This window comes from Nothoprocta perdicaria, unplaced genomic scaffold (genome assembly GCF_003342845.1).
Source record: "Nothoprocta perdicaria isolate Ctin4 unplaced genomic scaffold, notPer1 scaffold_84, whole genome shotgun sequence".
NCBI classification, from domain to species: Eukaryota; Metazoa; Chordata; class Aves; order Tinamiformes; family Tinamidae; genus Nothoprocta; species Nothoprocta perdicaria.
The window spans coordinates 470,532-493,114 of record NW_020456132.1 but is presented as its reverse complement, the minus strand read 5'-3'; the positions used below and the strand labels follow the sequence as shown (position 1 = coordinate 493,114).

The following is a 22,583-nucleotide window of genomic DNA, read 5'->3' as shown; positions in this document are numbered from 1 at the left end:
TTTGTTTTTAATTCAGGCAGGAGATCAAATAGATAGTGCTGGATCAGATATGTGCCAGGCTATCAGAAAAATTGAGTAATACAGTAATAATAACTTTGCAGTTCTGTTTGTATTGAAATATTTTTTTTAGTACTGATCAGATACCATTCAATGCCATTTAAGACTGAAACCTTTTACTTCTTTTCTAAAGTTTAAGTATAAGGAAGACTTATCCTGGCTCAGAGGCATTGGCTGCTACGCATGGGATACTCCAGATTTTGCTCTGGCAGAGAAGAATAAGGTGCTCTACAGTGGGGTAAGTAAAACAATGTGCCTTCTTGCTAAGTATTTCTTCAAAGGTTGCTTATGTCATAGTTGCATCTTTAGAGAAAGACAGTCAAATTTTGGTCAAAAAATGAATATGAATATCTAATGGTAGTACATAGAACAAAACATCTGAAAATAGGTGGCTTGCTGAAATGAAATACGAGACAAAATCATCGTCTGCTTATCCCCCTGTTCATTGGTGAGATATATTTTGTAGTAATCTTTCCGTAGTCCACCTTCATAAATGAGAAACTTTGAAGATTCTGTTGCTTCCTTAATAGGATAGTTATATCTCACAAACTATTACATCTGCAGCTGAAATATTTTTTGTTTGTAAATATGTTAAAAACACATATTCACTAATTCTACCATAGTTTTGTAGATGGTTTTTACAAGTTTGGTATTTCCATTGCCTTACATTTAGTAACATTTCTGTTTTTCTTTCTCTCTTTCCTTCTTTCTTTTTCTGTCTTTCCTTCCCTTTTTTTGTTTTTTTTTTTTTTTTTCTTCCAGTGTAAGTACAAGGAGATGTTTGAGAAGACTAAGTCTCATTTTAAGTATGTAGCTGATTCTCCAATTAACCAGCATTTTAAATATGCTACTAAGTTAATGGATGAGGTAAGTATTAGAAGATTCTGGTAGTGTCTCATACTGAAGTAATAGTTTTTGTATATGTTCACACTGAGTTAAAGGCTTTTTATTTGACTCGAGGAGTTAAAGGAAGAATGTCTTAAGGTCAGATTAAAATGAGGAAAGACAAGATTTCTACCTGAGTAGTTGCTCAGAACAGGTTTACAATAATGAAAATTGCAAAGAAACTTCTTTGCTGCCCAGTAAACAAATGTTAATTAAAAAGATACTTCTCGCTTAGTGAAACTGTTGAGAAAAAAATGACTGTTGATTGCAAAGGTTTAGAGAAACAGTCACAGTTCCTTTCTTGAAATACTGAACAAAATTTCATTATTGTTTGGAGGATAATATTTTCTCCAAATTATCATAACTTTGTTCCATTACGTATATTCTGCCTTGAATTTTCTCATTCTTAACTTACTTGCTCTCTCCTGTAGATTAAAGAGAAAATAAGGACAATGTATTAGCAAAAGGGTAACAAATGCCTCTGGGTGTAAATCACCAAGAAAGTTTCTAGATGTAATGCTGTACTTTTGCAGGACAGAGCCTTTTGAAAAAGTCTAGCTTACTGAAGAGCAGCAGGAATAGAATATAGGCGTCCTTAAGTTGTAAATTAGGACTTTCAGGAGTGATTTACAAATGCATATTTTGATTTGACATGTTTTCTCTCCCTTTTTTCCTGTTTTTTTTTTTCCCCCCTTTATTTCTGTCTTTTGGATGTGGACTTTAATCCCAACATTTAAATATTGCATTTATTGAGATTTCAGTGGTTAGAACTATGATCTCGGGATCTCTTCACTCTCTCTGTGTCTTCACTTTCTTCTTTTACATTGTTACAATATATTATGCTATTCTGAGCAGAAATTGTATAAAGCTGCCTATGAGAAGCTCAAAGATAGGTACAGCGTTATTGTGGATGATCCTAGGAACCTCCTGGCCAAGTGGGGGACCACACTGAGCAGTCAGGTACTGTGGGAACGCCGGCCAGTTCTGCGAGAAAGTGCCTGGTTCACTCACAGCTATCTTTGCCTGCCTGAAATGTCTATATTGGCAGTATCATAGGTCTCACCTGTGATATTGTGATATTTTAGTTCAGTTGATCAGTTAGTCTCTGTTTTACCACTCAAAAAGCATCGTTACTTTTTGAGTGAGCTAATAGATACCGTATGTACTTTCATGTATATTGTGCATCAACTGACATAATCTTCAAGTAGATTCTCATCTAACGCCTATTTGAAATCAACAGAGAGGTTTCAAAAAATGGATGTTGTATCATGCATTTTTTTATTGCCTCTTTTTAGTGACTTTTACAAAGATTATTTTCCTACTCATTTTTAGATAAAGCAACAGTGTAATATATTGCTTTTGAATGCCCTTGCCTTAATCTATGATTTACTCCACTATCCCCCCAAATATTTCCACTATTTCCTTAATGGGACTTTTAAGAACTTGCTGTTCTTAATTATACAGATGTAAGTTGTATGCACAACCGAATGAATACATACAGTATCTTGCCTAAATCTCTCCACTCTAAAAGTGACTGGGATCTAGAGCAGTGCTGTTGTTCATGGTCTTCACAAGTCTCTTTTGTGCTTCGTTGCCATTTGCACGCACAGAAAAAATATAAGTCCTTTGCCAAGATGTTGCTGAAACAAGGATGTAATGAAATTCTGAGGCCAGATATGCTGAGAGCACTCTACAACACATACTTATGGAGCCAGGTAAAACGAAGAACTGCTGCTTTAGGAGGCCTTACATATACGGTTTAGCTGCTTGGATTTTTAACGCATAATGCTTGTGAGTCCTCTAAATTTCCCCAGAAATCAGACTTCAAAGTCTTGCATATGTGCTCAATTCTGGATGTTTTAAAATAGTCTCGATGACAGAATATCTGAGACAGTGTTTACTGTGATTAAAACTTGCCCCAGCTCATGTTGATCTGATCCTCCATTTTCTCCTTTCATTACAAATAATAATAATAATGTATATACTTCTTTATGATAATTCACATACTTAGGTAGAGCCAAACCCAAACCTTTCCCAAACCTTTAAGAAAGTGTGTTAACTGTTCCTCTCATTTTCCCAACCAAATACTCATTCTGAAACATTTTCTCATATTGACCCCCTGTACATTTGTAAATCAGTATGAACATAATGATCGAATTTGTAGAGAGGATTACAATGTTTATCTAACAATCTGCCTAATGTTGATGCCCAGTGACATGAGAGGAATGCTCTTCTTGATTGCTGTCAGCACAGTTAATAATATCCTCTACAGTAATGTAACAATCAGTGGACAGTATTCAGTTTGTCAATGGATTTTTATTTATTTTCTGATGAAAAATATTTGCAGATAAGCTTTCTAGGTGTGCTTGAAGAAAAGAATAGCACTCTGTCTGACCTGTATGTTCATCTGGGTTGACTTCATGTTTTTGTGTTCTTTGTATATGATTGTCTATATTTTGTCCATCTACTTGTGTTTCAAAAGCATGCGTTTTTTAATGCACTTTTCTTAGCATGCAAGTTTTTTTCATAGAAATATGTTGTGACCTTCTATACCTGATGTGAGACTATCTACCTAAATTATTATTCTTTGCATGTTCTTGTATATTTTGTTCTCGCTGAATTCTGCCAAAACAGTGTTGGACTCCTAGTTAAGACAAGATGATCTTAAAAAAATAGTTAAAATACAGTGCTTTTATCAATTCCTTAAAATAGCTTGGCATAATCATATATTCAGTGAATTTATTTTCTGCTGTGTAGGAGAAGAAGAATGAAGATGAAGAGAAATTTAACATTTCTCTTCATTATGATCAGTATTTTAAAATGAGATCTTGTCCCGTTACAACTTTTAAAAGCCTCTGATATGCCAGGATTGCTTTTCCAGCTTTATCTTGATGATTTAGAAGTTTTTACACTCAATGAAGCTGACAGTAAAACTAGTCACACAAATAGAGAAGTAGCTTGTAAGGCACATATGGAGTTTACAAAGTCTGGTTTGTGCATGTTCAAGCTTCACTGGAAACTTTAGTGGAGCTATTTTACAACCTGATGTCTTAATAGAAACGTATGTCGTGAAGTTGTGTTTGAAAAGCATGTCTTTTTTTGTCTTGGTTGGTGTAGTTAACTTATTTCACTTCCATATTACTAGATTGAATATAAAAAGGAATATGAAAAGAAGAAAGACAAATATACTACAGTTGTGGATACTCCAGAACACTTACGGACTACAAAAGTGAACAAACAGATCAGTGATGTAAGTGTGGTCAACACCTTGCAATTTGTTTGGTGAATTCTCACCTTTGAAGTACAGTGCTTTACAATATGTCATTTCAATAGTCAATTATAAAATATTTCTCATCCTGATTTTTTTTGATTTAACCAACATTATCAAGTAATAATCTGATCTAATAATTTTTTGTATCTTCAGATTATTTACAAGTTGGAATATAACAAAGCAAAGCCTAAAGGCTATACTACAATCCATGATACCCCTATGTTGTTGCACGTGCGCAAGGTCAAGGACAGAATAAGTGATGTAAGTATCCCTTACCCTTATCTATGATGTCAAAAAGACACATAATTTACTTTTTACTTTCATATGTGATACTTCTAATCCATATATAATGCTGTAATATAAAATATATTCTTGCTAGAATGTGTATTAATATAAAATTCCTTGTGTATTTAATGCTTTTTAAATAATGCAATAGAATCTGGAAGTGTTTAGGAAGTTTTATTAAGTAAAGTTCCGCGGTTTCTCTTGCAACATTTTTGCTGGAATAGAACAGACTTTGCTAGCAATAAAAGCTGTGAACTAGAACTGGTATCTAATGAAAGCAAGGATTTAGTAGGGAGTCTGCTTCTGAGTTTCCTTTCCTATTTTGGCTAATTGCTTCTATGGAGCCATGTTTTAGACAATTTATCCATTACTCTGTCCGCTCAGAGATGTTAGTAACTTTTAATCTACACTTCATGATGAGTTTTCCCAAGTGTTTTCTGTGCTGAACTGCTGCAAAGGACCACTTTCTCAGGCGGATAGTTGATACTAAGATATGTTGCTAGGATTCCTTTTTCTGTTGCTAAAATGCTTTCTTGACAATTAAAAGCTAATTAGTTAATACTATTTTTTATAATCTGCTGCTTTTCTTTTTTACAGTACTAACTTCAATGTATTATTTTTATAAACTTTTTTTTTTATATTTTTCTTTCTTTAGCTGAAATACAAGGAGCTGTATGAGAGGAATAAATCTCACTGCAATGTCATAGCTGATTCAGTTCATATTAAGACTCCAAGGCATGCTTACAAGCTAAACAGCAATGTGAGTTTTGTTTTGTTAATGCCTTCATCGTTGGGTTGGGACAGTGCTTGAGACTAGCAAAAGAGACCAAGAAAAATTGTTTTACATTTCTGCTGAAATTCAATGAGCTTATATATTCCTTCTAATCCTTACTCTGCTTGAAGTTCCCTGTATGTCACATAGACATCTACTATTCTTTTAGCTCCTTTCTGTTTCTCTAACAAGAGACATAACTGCCTCTGAAATTCTCCGCAATGCTCTTCTTACAGCCAGAGCAATTTTTTTTTTTTTTTTTTTTTTTTTTTTTTAGGAAGCTCTCACTTCTGTGGTTTATAGTCTTTTGTCCATGGTGGCAGACATGTCCACGGTGGCAGGCAAAACACCCACTTTTCTCAAAGCCATGACATGTTCATTCCTCATATTCTGGTGGAAAAACATAGAGCAAATAGACTACCACTGGACTGGATATAAATCAGAGGAAAACACTCATCTGATAGACTTTTTTTTCTTTTTTTCTTCTTTTCACATATTTTCTCTTTGTTTGGTGCTGACCAAAAGAAAATTTGCATCTTTGTAAATTAGGGGTCTAAATTACACAACCTCAAATAAATCTATTTTTTCTTGTTTCCCTATAAACAGCTAGATTATAAGAAAAAGTATGAAGCAGCCAAGGCTCATTGGCACTGGATTGCTGATAGACCTGACTTTGTGCAAGCAGCCAAGTCATCTCTGCAACAGAGTGATGTAAGGAAATTAGAACAAACTGAAACCTCTCCCCTTTTCACCATAGAGAGGGAAAGAAAAAAAAAGTTGTAAAAGGTTTGGTGTCATTTTTGTTGTGACTTGCTTTCTCTTCTTGCAGTATGAATACAAACTGGACCGTGAATTCCTAAGAGGATGCAAACTCTCTGTCACGGATGACAAAAACACAGTATTGGCTTTAAATAATGCCATCTTGGCAAGTGATGTAAGTACTTTATCTTATATCTCTAAGTTTAATAGTTATTAGCCGTATATTGATTATATAGTACAATTCTACTTGATAGTTATAGGAATATATAGTCTGGAAATATCTTGGCAAACATGAAACTATGGGATCACCTGCAAACTTTTGCACTAACAAGCAGGCAGAGCTTAGTCATTTCTTTTTAGATTATCAGAAGACAAGATACTTATTACTTTACATATCCTTTCTGTCTGCTAGATAAAATACAAAGAGAAGCATAACAAAGCTCGAGGAACATACCACGTTGTTCCAGATACACCTCAGATTCTCCTGGCTAAGAATGTCAGCTCTCTTGTGTCTGAGGTAACACATCCGACATCAGTCCTTTCCCTTTCCTTTTCCCTTATGTTTCCTTTTCCCTTTCTTTTCCATAGATTTTTAATATTTTGTGTGGATTGTTTGTTTTTAAGCTATTTTCCTTCTCTATTTTCAGAACAAATACAAAGAACATAGCAAAAAGCAGCTTCCACGTGGGTCTTATACAACCCTTCCTGAAACACGAGACACTGCTCATGTGAAAGAGGTGACCAAGAATGTCAGTGAGGTAAGTAACTAGTGTGGTAATTTATGGTGACATTGTTACCTGATATCTGGTACAGTCTGACTGTTTAAACTGTACGTCTTTGTACATGCACAGCTTAGGAGTTCCATTTTTCACAGAACACAATATAAACCCAAATCATCAAGTACAATTAGCAAGTTTTAGTGAGCTGAAATACAAATTATGACCGACAAACTGGGGACCATAAATTTTGAAACCTAGAAGACTGCATTTTATCTGTCTTAACAGTTTCTCTGAACTTGGTTCGAAATATCAGTAAAATTTATATCTGTCTGAGATAACAAAATCACACATGTCTCTGTTCTCAACAGACAAATTATAAAAAGAAGTTTGTGAAGGAGAAAGGCAGGTCGAACTACTCGGTGATGCTGGAGCCTCCTGAAGTGAAACATGCCATGGAAGTGGCTAAGAAACAGAGTACTGTAAGTTTTTCTTGTGCCTTGATGAATTAGTTTGTGTAAGTAAATTGAAACCAAATCAGCTGAAAGAAATACAAGTTTATCTATTCTGGGATTTTCTCACAACCTTTATGTTCAGATGTAATTCAGAAGGACAAATATGTGAATATTTACAGGTGTAAAACTGTACAGACAAGAATTTTTTTGAAAATCGTGTCTGTATTTAATGACATGATAAGATTTAATGTGTTGCAAATCAAATTAATAATTTTTAAATTCCTTCCAGATCTTTCCAAATACAGAGAGAATTCCATGTGCTTATTCATTGGTAGATGACTTGCAAAAATTGTTTCCCAAAACCATTCTTTGTTATACAAATAAAGAAAATATCCTGGGCACTTTTTCATGAGCACTATTTGGTCCTTATTTAGGCATATTCCTCGTGACATCAATAATCTACTTTCCTCTGTCATTGTGGTTTAGGTTGAATACAAGAAAGATGCCAAATCCAAGCTGCACTATACACCTATAGCAGATCGGCCAGATATTAAAAAAGCAACACAAGCTGCCAAGTTAATTAGTGATGTGAGTGTTCTTTTAATCTTCTCTATAACTACTCAGCAGCAATCTCCGTATTGCAAATAGTAAAAGTAATTAGAAAGGCATGTGGTCACTGCTAAACCATACACTTTTGCTGTTTTCTCTGTGTTAGATTGAATATAAGAAGCGTGGAGGAGCTGGCATAGGTGTAACCATGCTGGGACGTCCTGATATTGAACTTGCAAAGGAGGTGTCAAAGCTAACTAGCCAGGTAATAATAAAATAAAATTGCTTGCAAACAGTGAAAGTAATTAATTCAGATTGGCTGAGATGTGGTATCATTTTATAGAAGAATGTTAGTATTATAATTGGAATTATTTCTAGATTGAGAGTTAAGGAAATATTTCAAAGGGAAACACACTGAAAAAAATAAAACCTGTTGCAAGGCTATTTTTTTGTAAAATAAACAACAGCTTATTGGATTTAGTGCCTGATTCTGCTTACGGTGATATCGGTGAGACTTGATTTTCTCTTTTCTTGTCTCATAGTCATTTATATCTGCATAATGGTACAAGGCAGGTCAAGGCACTTTCTCAGATATCAGGCTGATGAAGAATTGTGCTCAAGTGCTAAAACTCTCCAGTCTTTAATGGGAGCAGAAGTGGTCATTCTGTACTGGCTGGAGAGAAGATTCATGGAAGGTGGTGAAAGGGAATTTATAACCTCTGTGTTTTATTCCTTCCTTCACTTTCTTTTAATTCTTCTGCCATTTCTAAAATCTTCTTTTGTTTTCTTCTTCTTAAAAAATCATTTATAATTCTTCTACAATGTCCACTATAAGCATTTTTAGGGAACAGCAAGAGCTAATATGTAGAAAGTATAGGTACCTGAATAGTTTTGTGATGTGCAAATGTGTAAGGTCTATGAATGCTGAAAACAGCTGGTATGCAGCAGAATTAAACTGGCCTGTTGGTCTAGTGGAGAAGTCTGTACATCCTAAAGATAAAACAGAGGGCAATTCATACTTCTAAAAGCCAACTGATGGTTTTCAAAAGTGTGTTGTCTAAAAATGAAGTGATTCAGAATTAGAAACCATTTTTCTGAAGAAGCCTTGAAACTCTTAGTGCTTCTATTGTCTCCAGTAGTGAAATGGATACAAATTTGTTGCTTACTCACTTGTATGACATTAAAAAAATTAAATAAAAGCACTTACACGTACAAGCATAAAATATTCTTATATTAGAGGTGTTTAATAGCTCTTCTACTGATTTATTAAATGCCAGTAATGGAAGTGTAGAATTTCCTTAAAATGAGGCTGTGACAAGATCTTTCAAATACTAAGATGGTGTTAGTTACGTTCTCTTTTGTTTCCTTTTCTAGATATTGGCTTTCAAAGAAGCAGCATTTTGCCTATCTCTTATTATCCATCTTTATGCAGTGGGCATTCAGTTTCTTTTTGCCATTTGCTTTCTACTCTTGATTTTTAAAAGAAGCATCTATTTGGATATAATATGCTGTATTAATATATTCTTTTTTACTTTTATACAATAGTCTTGATCTGCAGTTAATGTGAAGCGCATGGTTACTAGGTTACTATTTCCTGTAATTATATTCTTCCACCAGGATCTCAGTTGTACTTGGTTCTTTCTCCCCACTTCATGCTTTAATCCTGTAATTGTTTGTATTTCTGACCTTGCTTTCTTGCTGCGCATTATAGGCAGAGTACCTCAAACAACACATGAGAGGGCATGGAGCTGCATCCTATGATACACCATGGATGAGAACCTTTAAGAAAGCTAATATGCTAAGTAGTCATGTAAGATAAATTTAAGTGACACAACGGGCAATGCCATTTTCATGCGTCTTTCTCTTTCTTGCATATTATCTTTATAGCTACAAGTCGTAAAATATTTTACGATGCAGCAGTTGCACTGGATCTTTTTGTGTCAAAGCTATTGAATGTAGCAAGATTTGTGAGACTGCTTGTTTTTTGTGTGACCTTTTTTCCTATGGAAAGACAGTGCGTGGGAATTCTGTGGGTGGGAATTTGTCTGTTCCAGAAACAGCACAGGAAACTTGAAACTTTATTCTGGCCTTCCGTGTGGCCTTGGAGCTTGCAATGTTTTTGATTCCAAGTTCCCAATGCACTCTTGCAGCATTAAAACTCACCTCTTTCACATGAAGGTACCAAAAGCATACCCATAGTGTGTGAGTGCAGCATCAGAGAAGTCTGCCCTATACTCATTTAAGGGCAATGTTTTCCTTTATTTCTTACCATCCCAAAAGCTATGCAAATCAGAGAAACTATGGCTCTTTAGCAGTTTTTGAAATAGCTATGAACAGATTTGTGTCATTTCTATCTTGCACATGTATTTCCAAATGAAAAAAAGGACTTCATTATTTCTCTATGTCTCGTCTTGACTTCTGCATGCAACTATTGCATGTTTGAATGCAAACTACTATATTTGACAGGAAATATTTTTCAGTGAAATCAGGGACTTTTAAACTGGCACCTTGTCCACAGAAATAATGTACAAGAAAAGAAGAAATGGTGTTCATTCTCATTGAGTGATAATGAGCCCTATCTTCTCTTGGTCTGATGCTAACCAGTTCTCCTCCTAATACTCTAAACATACTTGGGTAAGATTATGGAGGTCTTGATAGAAAATCAGTTATTTCAGAGACAAGATGGTGTAATCTTGAATGTTCTTTTTTTTTCTTGGCATTTCTTCTCAGACTAGCAACATCTTTTATCTTTATACAACGTTATGTCTCATTCATTTATCTGTTTTTGGCTGTGTCTTGTCTGTCGGCAGTGCTTGCGTTTAATTTTGTACAGATCTTTCAACAATATTCCCTCTGGGTTTAAAAAAGTGAATTCTTTGGCACGATGATCTGACCTTTATCTTACACTCAGGTAATTTCATATATACTAGCCAATTTATTTTTATTTTTTTCTTTTGTGAGCTTAGCATCAGGACTGATTCCCTTTATGTCAAACGCATTTAATATTAATTGTGTACTAAGCAGTCACATAATTTTTAGACTTGACTGCTTCGATACATGTTTTATTTTATCTGAATCTTGGCATATTTTGCAAGGCAAAAGAGGGATATTGCTGAACAGCACAAGGGATATGGTGCTGTTTGCACAAGAGAGTGCCAATGGATTCAAAAGTGTAAGATCTGTGGAATGATTTAACTCTGCATTCAAGCAATATTAAAAAAACTAAAAACTCTATGTTTATGTTTCTGTTCTTATAATTTATTATGATTTAAAAACCTGTAGCATGGTAGCATGGTTCTGTTGCTCCTCAGTTTAATTATTAGTTCTTTCATTTGTTTTGTTTCATTTTTTATATAAATGCGGTGTAGGAAATTAAGTTTTTCTGAAGAACTATGCATATTCTTTTCTCTTCAGCCACAGTCTTATATCATTTGCCTGGTTTATTTTGATCCTGAGCAAGATCAGAGTCTTTTAGAAGGACTGATGACCATTGTTGGGTTCTTGTTCTTTAGGCCAGGGGTGAAGACTGCTAGTTTGGTTAGGTAAAGCATCTCCAAGGAAGTGTTTATTGGGAAGTGGAAAGAGACGCTATTGCCGCACGTCTTTCCACAACAGTTGGAATGCTACCACAGGGAAGATGTGGAAAGAAAAAAAACCTCAGAATTTTTATCCTGAAAAATTTCCTCTTATTCTAAAGAGAATGAGTTTACGTACTAGCTGTAGGCTCAATTTAGAAATTTAGACAAGCCAAAACTTAAGACTATGTTTTTAAAGACCATATCTTTTTTAATTCTTCCTTTTTCTCCTGCACTCTTCTGAAACAATTTCAAAAATCTCTGATACTAAAACAAAGAAAAAAATGCTGAGAGAAGAAAAGTTCCTGATGGAATAGTCCTTTCTACGAGTTTGCAAGAAGCACTGAGGAATTAACCTTTAGCTGTAACCCTGACACTGAAGCAGTGTGATGGCACTCTCCATGCTGGATGAGGGACCTCGTTGATAAGTCATTAGCAAAACTCCCATTCCTGTAAATGTTGCTGTGCTTCCAGCCTATGTCTCCCGAAGTTTCCTGGCTTGCAGTTGTGTTTATCGGGATGATTTCAATCTGATGTGGTTTGGAAGCATTATTGAGCTTCTTGTGTAACTGAATTCCTAATAATTGTATCATTATTCTATGTGTGAACATTACTGTCTGTGTGCTTTATCCAGAACACAATATTTATACAGCAATATATATAAAAACATGTGGTATGTTTGCTGTCTTTAATGCTTTTAGGTCTTGTATGCTTGTATGTGCATAGGTAGTTTTGTGTAAGACGTATAAGATTTTCTTTTAAATACTGTTTATGTTTGTGTCAGTTTGTCTCTGCAAAATACAGTAACCTCTTAAATATGCACAGTTCCCATCAAATGAAAAATTTTCATGCTTCAGTGTCAGAATTTAGCTATTTTTTGCCAAAATAATTCTCTTGACTGTGCCTGCTACTATTTTTGCAAAGAAGAGATGCTGTCTGTTCACTGAATGAAAAATTGCAAGTGATATTTTGTAAATACAGGTGTAGATTTTCCTTCCATGTTCGGAGATTTTTAAAATAGATTTTATTCCAATGGATGCCTTCAAGTTACTGCTGCTTTGTTCTTCTGCTTACTATCAGCATGAGATATGGTTTGTCTTCTGCAACCAAACAAGTTAATGCTCTAGAGTAATGCTTGATTGTAATACTTGATTCGTTTTTGAATTTAGGTTAAATACAAGGAGAATTTCTCCAAAGAGAAGGGTAAAAAGCCGAAGTATGATTTAAAGGAGGCTAAAATCTACAAGACCATGAAAGATGCTCACAACATAGCTAGTGAGGTATGTCTAGGGGAACATACATACACTGGGAAGTTAAAAACCTCAGATTTCATTACTGAAGGCTTTCTTTATGTTATTAATACATTAGATATCCCAAGATTTCTTAAAAACCTTTGCTTATATTGTTTGCCCTTTCCTACCTGCAGGTGAAATATAAGGCAGATTTAAAGAAACTTCATAAGCCTGTCACAGACATGTCTGAATCGCTGATCATGAACCACGTCCTGAATACAAGCCAGCTCGCCAGTGCTGTAAGCTCATCAGCTCACCCTACATCCATTTGCTTTTTCCATTCTTATGATTCAGTTCTAAGTTATCTCTGCTAACTATTTCTGTAACAACTACTCCCTCTCTCACTGTTCCTGGGCATCACCTGGTAGTGATCTCTTCCTCTACTTTCTAATGAGTACTTCCTAGTCAACTAGCAACTTTGTCACATTTATCCTCTGGGCAGGGAAAACTTTGTTAGCTGTAGCACTGCTAATATTTTAAATCCTCTAATCATTTTTAATAGAATCATTCTTTATTACCTTTTAACTTATTGCATCTCACTAACAAGTAGTGGTTTTTACATTTTTTTCTTTACTGCTTACTATGATTGAAAACTTTTTTTTTTTTTTTTTTTTTTTTTTTTTTTTATTAATGTTTAACAACCCCCTGTAGTAAAGAATTATGCCTAACAAAATATTTGGTAATTTTATTGAGAAAAGACAAATGTCATCATTATTTGAACTTCTTCATATTTCTATTGTGTTTTCTTTTTCCTTTTTTTTTTTAACATGATTTTCAAAAATGTTTGCTGCATTTCAAATGATTGGAAAAGATAAGTTTTCACTCATATATTTAGAAAGAGTTTCTTAAGAATTTCTCATTTTGGGGGTTAAACTTCTTGTTTGAGTTTGTTTTTGCTTTTTTTGGAGTTCTTTTTTTTCATTGTTAATTTCTCTTTAATAATCCATTGAAGTGTTGCATTGATTGGGCCTAAGAAGCAGACTTTCTGAGGTTTTTTTTTTTATTGAGATGATTTTTGACACCTTCCCTTCAGTACCAGTACAAGAAGCAATATGAGAAGAGTAAGGGTCACTACCATGTGGTGCCAGATAATCTTGAACAGGTTCATCTAAGGGAGGCATCAGAACTACAGAGCCAAGTAAGTTGGTCACATTTCTCACTAACCTCACTTATTCAGTACCGAAATCTCCAACCCAGAAGTCATCTTATCAAATTATCCAATATATAGCCATCTCCGTGCCTGTCAGCTTTATAAATACTGCCGAACTGAGAGAATAGAAATCAGGGAGAAATATTTATTTATTTGCTTGTGAGTACACATTCAAAATGTCCGTATGATTTTTGCACATTCTGAAGTAGGTCATGGAGTTATTTTTGCTATACCTATATATTTTTGCGTTGTATAATATATTCATCACGATGTTTTCATCTGTAGAAAAAAAAGGAGAAATAATCATAGAAAAAGTAGACTCAAAAAGGCAGAAGTGTGCCTGACTGTATTTTCAACTGTTTTACTCATCCTAGTCTGAAGTGATAGAAAGAACATTGCTGCTTCTTTTCTTCTGCTACTGTAATAATCCAAATAGCTCTAGTTGCTCTAAGGACATTACCTGCTGTTACATGTGTCTATTTATATTTTTCTCCTCTGTATTACAACAAATCCATTCCAAAGAACCAGTCCTTTGATTTGGTCTGTACTAGTCTCTTTATTCCAGGTATTTTTTTGACCGTAGAGCAAGAGAAAAATTGTTGCTATATCACAAAGTGCTGTAGTTATTGTTTGCTACATGACACAGAAGAACAAAAAGGTTACACAGTAAAGGAAAGGCAGAAAAAGGTCATTACTCAGTTTGTATTTAGTGTGAGACGTCACTTGTTGCTCTCCTTTGAGATCTACATCTTCCTCAGCTGAAGACTGGATTTGTTACCACATGTAACAGTGTAAAATCGATTCCCTAAAGGCAATATGCTCTGACTTGAACCAAGAACGTCTTCATCTTGGTGGATATTTTATGTTGTGGACACAAATGTGCATAATTAGGTAACAAGTGTCTGAACAGCATCTTTTCAAACTGTGCTGCTAACATTCCCTTGATCCACTGGTGTGTACCTGGCTGAGTTCAGGCAGGCTCAGGAGCAGCCTGAGAGCCTTCAAGTTAGATTTTTATCGTTACCTGTCTTCCTTCTTGTGATCACTGATTTCTTGAAATTTAATCTGACAATGTTAATCCTTTGCAACAGGAAATAAAATTGTAGAATCGAGGCCACACACATTGTACTAGGCCTGTTCTTTGATTTACATTTGACAGTAATTGGTATGAATCTCAGGAAGATAATTAGTGTTAGCAGTTCATTTTTTTCATCAGAGGTCTGTAAACCCGAGTAGGCTCATACCAGTTGAGGAATGTGTTTTCTGATTTTTTCAGGGTGATAACTTTTTCTTTTCTTCTCAGGTGAAATACAGAGAAAAATATGAGAAGGAAAAAGGAAAACCTATGTTGGACTTTGAAACTCCAACATACCTAACTGCAAAAGAATCTCAGCTCATGCAGAGTGAGGTAAGATTAAAATAACCAATGGTATATTGAAGAAACTTTAGAAAGGTACTTTTCACGCTTAAACTTTCATGGTGATTTAGAAAGGCAGTTATACATCCTTTTATGCTAGTAGACTTTAAAAAAATACTGCTATGTTATGACATATATTTCCTTACGTTAGTTATAAAATGTTACTTTTAAGATTCATGGATTTTTCATGTGCAACCCTGAAGTATATATTTTCTGTAATTTTCCTGAGAAAGCTGTAAGTATATGAAGCTAAAGCAAAGTTTTAAATCTTTAGAAGAAACGTGATTTGAAATGCATTTCACTTAAGCTCTTGCAACAGATTGTGTTATGGAAAAGTCCATGAAAATTTTTTTTAGATATTTGTGTAAGTATCTTGGTTATTGTTTTCGTTTAGAAACTCTAGTTTTGAGAAAGCCATTTTTTGCATGTTTGTCTCTGCTGTCACAGTGTTCTTACTGACCTGTCATTCTATTTCCTCAAGAAGTTATTTTCTGTTTGTTTGAAGTTTTATCTTGTTCTGTCACAGATGAAGACTTATACATGTTGAGTATACACTTGTATAAGGCTTTTAGTCATTGTGTTTGAGTGATTCCATTGAATGTTTTCTTTGCATATATAAAGAAGCAAAAACAATACAGAAAAGCAGGGTCAGGCCATATTTCCACTAGAGCAAACGATCTGTTTCATGGACTTTTTTCTTCCAGCTATCTGCAGCACTGACTGTAGCAGATGGTCACTGTGACATTACTATTGAACTGCTCTTTTTCATCCCCCCTACAATTTTTCACGTAACTAAAAGTTAAAATGTAATAAATATTTGCTATTTTGCTTTTTTTCTTCTTCTTCTTGCTTTCATTAGAAAGAATATAAGAAGGACTTTGAAGAGTCTATTAAGGGCAGAAACCTTACTGGCTTGGAGATTACACCATCCTTATTACATGTCAAATATGCAACCAAAATAGCAAGCGAGGTAGCAGTTACTCTGTGTTTAATTCTTCTGTCAGATAAAATAATTTCACTAATTATCCTCAGCAGCATTTCTTCTTCACCACTTTCTTTACCCTAACCATTCACATCAAGCATGTTGACACGTATTGTTGTGTGGTGATCTAATTTGTTGTGGACATTTATTTCGTTGTTTGTTACCTGTATTCATATTTACTGTATTCCTTTCTGACATCCATGAGTCTAACTGTTCCATTGTGGGGTGTGTATGTGTGTGCCTTTTCAATTTACATAGTACAGTTCTTACTATCTTGTATTCTGTTTCTGTAGTTTGTGTATAATCCTATATAATATTCTTTATTGCTAATTGTGGTGTGTACTACTCTATCTAGTCTAGGTTTGCAGGTTTTTTTTTTTCTCCTCCTTCTCCTGCAGAAAGAGTACAGGAAGGATCTGGAGGAAGGTGTCAAAGGCAAAGGTCTAACAGCCTTAGAAGAGACTCCAGATATGCTGAGAGCAAAGAATGCAACTCAAATCCTAAATGAGGTAAACCAAAAGCTGCTTGAAAAATATCTGAATGTATATAATAAGCTCCCCTCAATAAGTGCACATGACAGTTTAATATGAACCACTCACTAGAAAATCCTGAGCTTCCGAATAGGAGGCTGATCTTGTAGTGAACAATTCCAGGTTGTACAGTAACATATTATGTCACTGTCAGGGATAAAGAGGGAAATCAGGTGTCGTAAGCAATAGCCAGATCAATCAAGGGGTAAATTAAATCAAGGTGCTGCTGCAGCAAGGCTAAAGGTAGGAATTGAAGGTGTCAGTTTTGGTAAGCTGAGTGTCCTAGGTCATGGCAGTTACTAAGAACTGGTAACCAAGGCTGAGGAGACGAGAAGGAAATGAGAGATCAGATAGGGACTACAATGAGAGCATCAGTCTGGCTGCTTCTGCAAGTGGGAGATAGACTGACTACAGGGAGCTCTTCTCAGGAGCTTTGTAGGGAAATGGGTGTGCTAGAAACACAGCTGTGCTTGCGGTTCCCAGGACTGACAAATGCTAAGCTGCTATAGCAGCCTGGCAGTGGCTTTATTTCTGGAGTGAACTGGTATAGCAAATGTTTTATAGTGATTGTTTTTGAAGGTTAAGCTTAGCTCATATTTTAGCCAAACTTCATCAAGCTGAAAGCTGAAGAAGTAACTTTTAAGTCTTACTGATATTATGGCTTGTTAGCAACATACTCTTTCAGATAAGTATGCTGATTAACAACATTTTGTACTTAACTAATGCCATTGATGTTTTAGAATTATTCCAAGAGCTTTTATTTTATTACCACAGAAATTTTATTTTATTACCACAAGGAGACATATTCAGCTTATTTCAGCAGAGCTTGCTTAGACAGGGATTATACGTGTTTATACAAAATAGGTCTTTTATACCTCAGTGAATATCATTCCCACCTTTAGGAGAGCAGCTGCTGTAATGCACGCCCATTTACTGCTGCCAGAATGCAGTTTGTTCTTAAGGTTTAAGGAATATGCTTTTTAATATGCATTTTGTACTCTTCAGTATATAGTAGGAAAAAAAAATAGTATTAAAATAGGCATTTTAATGACATTACAGGTGTTTTTGATTGTGAATTTATATTAGTATTACTCCTACATGATGGTGTTGTGAGACTACCTGAAGTTGCCAAAGGGATTGCATTCTATTGATATTTTAAAAATATCTACTTAATCTCTTCATTTGCAGAAAGAGTACAAAAAAGCCCTGGAAATGGAAATCAAAGGAAGAGGTCTCACAGAACTGGCTTTGGAGACACCAGATTTTGTGAGAGCAAAGAATGCCACTGACATTGCGAGCCAGGTATATGCGAATAACTCTTATGTTGCATCTGTTGACTTATTTATTTATTTTTAAGAAAATTCATTAACATTTTTTCTGTGCAAACAAAAATTGTTGTCATATGGGTGAGTAAGGCAGCTAAATGTGAGCTTTCTCCAATAGATCAAATACAAACAGTTGGCAGAAATGGAGAAAGCCAATTACACCAGTGTTGTTGATACTCCAGAGATTATTCATGCCCAGCAGGTCAAGAACCTTTCAAGCCAGGTAACCTGAGTGATGAGAGTTAATTATTGTTCATATGGGAACACATGACCAGATAATAGTTTGGCACAATTTTTTCTTCAATAAATCTGAATGACTACCTCTCATAACATTCAGGAGATACAGAAGTAACCCAAATTTCCTATAGCAGTAGTGGAGTGTCTCTTACATGAATATTCAGTTTGATATGTTATTAATTCATTCTAATATGCATAAAATGCAGCAATAATTCGCAGCAATTTTACAGTACTGAAGTTAATTTTGCTGTGTGTAGATGTAGCTGAATTTTCCTACCTCTTAATAAAATTAACTGCTTAAAATAAACAGTTGCTTACAGATATAACCTGAGTGCATATAAAGCACAGAAGTTTCAGATTTCTACAGAGATGGGAATAATACAAGGTTTCTAATTACTATTTTTTGTTAATGTAATAAACTTCTTATTTTGTATCAGAAAAAGTATAAGGAAGATGCAGAAAGGACCATGCCATACTATGTGCCTGTTGTAGACACACCAGAAATGCAGAGAGTCCGTGAGAATCAAAAGAACTTTAGCACAGTATGTATACATATATATATATAAAAAAATAAATATTGTTAAATAGCAAAAATCTGTAGCTTTTCTTTTTTTTTTTAAATTTATATAATAATGTCCCAGCATCACACTTGAATCCCAAATAGGCTTTATGTTCTCAAAATAGGCTTTATATTCTCAGGAATTCTCAGTCAAGAGATCATCCATGTATGCAGCAGCCTAATTATGTGTTACACTGGCAAACATAATGATGTGGAGGGTTTTTGAAAAGAACATTCCTTTTGGCTGCAGTGCTTTGACAATTCCTGTGCTAGCAATAAAAAATTCTGCTTACAATGGTTTTCCAGGGATGCCGAGGGGATTACCTGCAAGACTGTATTGTCACTATGAACAATTACAATTGCAATTACATTTGCTCCACAGTCCTTCTTGAGATCTTTACCTTTCAGTGTTGACACTAAATTCTTTTAAATACCACCTGGCATCTTTCAGGATTTCTCAGGATCTTTCTCTGAATTTAATAAAGGATCTCCTGTTGCTAGGTTAGGTGAGCATACTTGCAACTGTGCTGTATCACTATCAGTAATGTTGAAATGACCTCTTTACATATGTAAATTGTTTGCTTCTCCTGTCTTTAAAAAAAAAAAAAAAAAGTGCCAAACAAAAAAACACTTATAGAGTAAGTTTTTATGGCCTAGAATCAACATTTTTTTTTTTTTTTTAACAGCTTCAGTATCAGTGGGACCTACAGAACAGTAAAGGAAAAGTTACAGTGGTACAAGACACACCAGAAATACTCCGTGTGAAAGAAAACCAGAAGAATTTCAGCTCGGTATTGTTATTTTTTCTTTTCATTGCTTATTAAAAAAAAATGTTACTAAGTTTTATAAAATAATTATTTTAGACTCTTAGCTTTTTAGTGACTAGGTTCCTCACCAGCTTAACTGAATATAAGAACTTTTTCAAGCAAGCTGATTTTTTTCTAAGCAGATTACGTGACTTTTGCTACCTGTTTTTATCTTTTTATCTTTTTTCCCTTCCCCTCTGAGAGTGGATTGGTTTCTTTCACATGTACATAGCTTTGAGGTAGTTAAACAGTCAGTCCTGTGCTTACAGTAGCTTTGCTGCTCCCCACTTTTCTTTTGTCATGTGGCTTTGTAGGTAGTACAGTCTTGCTGTGTTGCAAATGCCATATTTCAGTGAGAAGTAAACTGTCTGTCCTGATTTGTTTCACATTTCATGTTTGGCCATAAAGTGTTGAGTATCTGCTATATTGTTTTGCAACTAGTGTCTTTAGCATAGTAAATGCAAGAAATTTTTGTAAATTATCAAAAAAATAGAAAAAGAACAAAATAAAACTAAAGCAAATGCTAGTTTTCAATGCTAAAATTAGTCTTCAAAGGTGTTGTTATTGCTAGAAATATATGATCAGTCTGTTTTTTGCACAAATGACTTAAGTAGCAGGACAATCTTCAGGTAGGCTTTACTGGCCTTATTTTGCAGTGAGTAGAGATGATCCTTCTTGCTGGCTTTCAGAATACACCACTATGCACATCTCCCTCTCTTGAGCCTCTATTCACTCTCTAGAAGAAATAATGCTGTTTTGTGCTTAACATTGTTGTCTTGATTCTGAATATTAAGATTTTATATAAAGAAGATATTGGAACTGGAACTACTATTGAAAAGACACCAGAGATGCAGAGAGTTAAACGAACCCAGGATGCAATTAGCTCGGTACAAACCATTGGTTTTTGTTACTCTTACCAGTGCTAATTCCACTTAAAATATAATATTTCCCCTCTTTCTTTTTTTCCCTCACATTTTATATTTCCCCTCTTTGTTTTTTTTTTCTCACATTTTGCTAACTGTGATTTGGCAATAATCTGTTCAGCTAAGGATTACTTTCTAAGAGTTTCTCCTATTATTATTACTTAATATTTTTTCTAATGATTAACAATGAATTTGTTACTTACTCCATTTCTAAACCATTAAAGTTTTTGTCATAATTCTAATCCCAAATGTATTTAGTTAGCACATTTCTTGAAAAACCTTTATGTTATATAAAACTCTTCATACTCTGAAATTGGAATAAGGAGATAAGTATTATTTTTCCTTTGAAAATTATAAATGTTTGTTGTGCTTTTCAATGCTCACATCATTTTAGCATAAAAGATACTAACATTTCAGATTGTTGTTTCATGCACTGTATGTTAAATATGTTCTTGGGGAATGCTATTTTTGTATTATGCTAAAGTAGAAATGAAAATAGTGCTGATATTGAGTGTTTTAATTGTTATGTTGGATGGTGATATACACCATGTTTCATTGATAGATTGTTTGTAAATGTGATGGGAATACTTGAATAGCAACTGTCTGCTCATGTTGAAGCTAGTGAGATCTTTTCAGCCTCCTTGAAATGATGATAATAAGATCCTTTTTTATGCTGTTAGGCCAAGATTTTTAGAAATAATTTTTAGTTACTGGTATCACAGTTTGCTTTGGAACACCATGTGAGATATCTCAAAAAGACTCAACTGTTAGAGGTCAGGAGTTGTGCTTGCTGAAATGACGATCCTGGGAGATGTTAAATACTCAAATTTGGAGCTTCAGTTGAAAATTCTGACTCAACCAGAATTCCTTGCTTTTTTGCTATGAGCTCCAAGAAAGCAAAGAAGCTTTTCCTTGCTGCTTTAGATGAACATTCCTGGCTAATTGTCCAGCTGGTATCTAATGAGTCCAGGGCTAGAAGGAGGTAGTTTCCAAAGGCTGGAGGATGAGATTCAGTAGTAAAAATGTCTATGAAGTACACTGTAAGATGACCAAAGGTGCTGTGATAATATGAATAATTCTTGTAGCTTCCTTATGGTTTTCCTTCCATCAAAGGACCTGATTTAGTACTCTAGATTTGTGAGTTGTATTATGTAAATGACCTATGTTTCTTTATTCATGTGTGTGTCTCAACTGTGCTTTAATGTAATCCTTTTATTTTTTCCAATATCTTTGCATTTGTAGATTAAGTACAAGGAGAGTATTGGAAAGGGAACTCCTATTCCTGATCTCCCAGAAGTGAAGCGTGTCAAGGAGACCCAGAAGCACATCAGCTCGGTAGTGGCATATCTTTTTTTTTTTCACTTACCCATTTGAATTGCTCAGCTAAGTCATCTTGCTTCCACTCCTAGGAAATCCCTTATGTTTTTTTAATGGTGCTGTTGTTTTTATCCAGGACTTGGAGAGAGAATATTTTTGCAGAACTTAAGTTTTAATCTCAGCTGACGTTCATGGCTAGTCTGAATAAAGATCAGAGCTCTTAAATACCTAGATTTAGCAGGAGATAGTTCAAGCACATGAATGAACTTTTTTTTTTTTTTTTTTTTTAATGGTTTGGTTGTTAACACTATAACAAAGCTCCAGAGGAGCAGAAGATACAAATTCTCACCCCACATAGCATAATATTAAAGCTTATGACCCACTATAATGAAATGATCCATTGAACTGAGTAGGTTAAAAAGACCTATCAAAACTTTGATAAGTTGATGACTGCACTTAAAAAGCTGAGTCAAATACATAATGCACATATTTAATATAATTGCAGATTATATTTGCCTGTAAACCAGGTGAAAGACCTATCCAAAAGTACTGTAACTGAGTTCTTGTGGAAGGATTATTATCTTCTCACCTTTCTGAGTGCTTCTATTCTGCAGGTATTATACAAAGAGGACCTAGGGACAGGTATCCCAACACCAGTCACTCCAGAAATAGAGAGAGTCAAACGCAATCAAGAACACATTAGCTCGGTATTTATTAAAAT

At 34.6% G+C, this 22,583-nt stretch overlaps 1 protein-coding gene across 1 annotated transcript in view; it reads left to right on the top strand.

The window, feature by feature from the left end:
• NEB (nebulin) overlaps positions 1 to 22,583 on the top strand; it is a 103,603-nt gene that overhangs the window by 69,348 nt on the left and 11,672 nt on the right. The window contains exons 104-130 of the mRNA XM_026052142.1: positions 191 to 295; positions 820 to 924; positions 1,798 to 1,902; positions 2,553 to 2,657; positions 4,088 to 4,192; positions 4,367 to 4,474; positions 5,154 to 5,258; positions 5,877 to 5,981; positions 6,100 to 6,204; positions 6,442 to 6,546; positions 6,677 to 6,787; positions 7,117 to 7,227; positions 7,687 to 7,788; positions 7,916 to 8,014; positions 12,494 to 12,604; positions 12,751 to 12,855; positions 13,650 to 13,754; positions 15,070 to 15,174; positions 16,043 to 16,153; positions 16,564 to 16,674; positions 17,884 to 17,997; positions 18,139 to 18,243; positions 18,695 to 18,799; positions 19,503 to 19,607; positions 20,417 to 20,509; positions 21,788 to 21,880; positions 22,477 to 22,569. Coding sequence (XP_025907927.1) covers positions 191 to 295; positions 820 to 924; positions 1,798 to 1,902; positions 2,553 to 2,657; positions 4,088 to 4,192; positions 4,367 to 4,474; positions 5,154 to 5,258; positions 5,877 to 5,981; positions 6,100 to 6,204; positions 6,442 to 6,546; positions 6,677 to 6,787; positions 7,117 to 7,227; positions 7,687 to 7,788; positions 7,916 to 8,014; positions 12,494 to 12,604; positions 12,751 to 12,855; positions 13,650 to 13,754; positions 15,070 to 15,174; positions 16,043 to 16,153; positions 16,564 to 16,674; positions 17,884 to 17,997; positions 18,139 to 18,243; positions 18,695 to 18,799; positions 19,503 to 19,607; positions 20,417 to 20,509; positions 21,788 to 21,880; positions 22,477 to 22,569 — 2,832 coding nt within the window. The remainder of the gene's footprint in view (positions 1 to 190; positions 296 to 819; positions 925 to 1,797; positions 1,903 to 2,552; positions 2,658 to 4,087; positions 4,193 to 4,366; positions 4,475 to 5,153; positions 5,259 to 5,876; positions 5,982 to 6,099; positions 6,205 to 6,441; positions 6,547 to 6,676; positions 6,788 to 7,116; positions 7,228 to 7,686; positions 7,789 to 7,915; positions 8,015 to 12,493; positions 12,605 to 12,750; positions 12,856 to 13,649; positions 13,755 to 15,069; positions 15,175 to 16,042; positions 16,154 to 16,563; positions 16,675 to 17,883; positions 17,998 to 18,138; positions 18,244 to 18,694; positions 18,800 to 19,502; positions 19,608 to 20,416; positions 20,510 to 21,787; positions 21,881 to 22,476; positions 22,570 to 22,583) is intronic.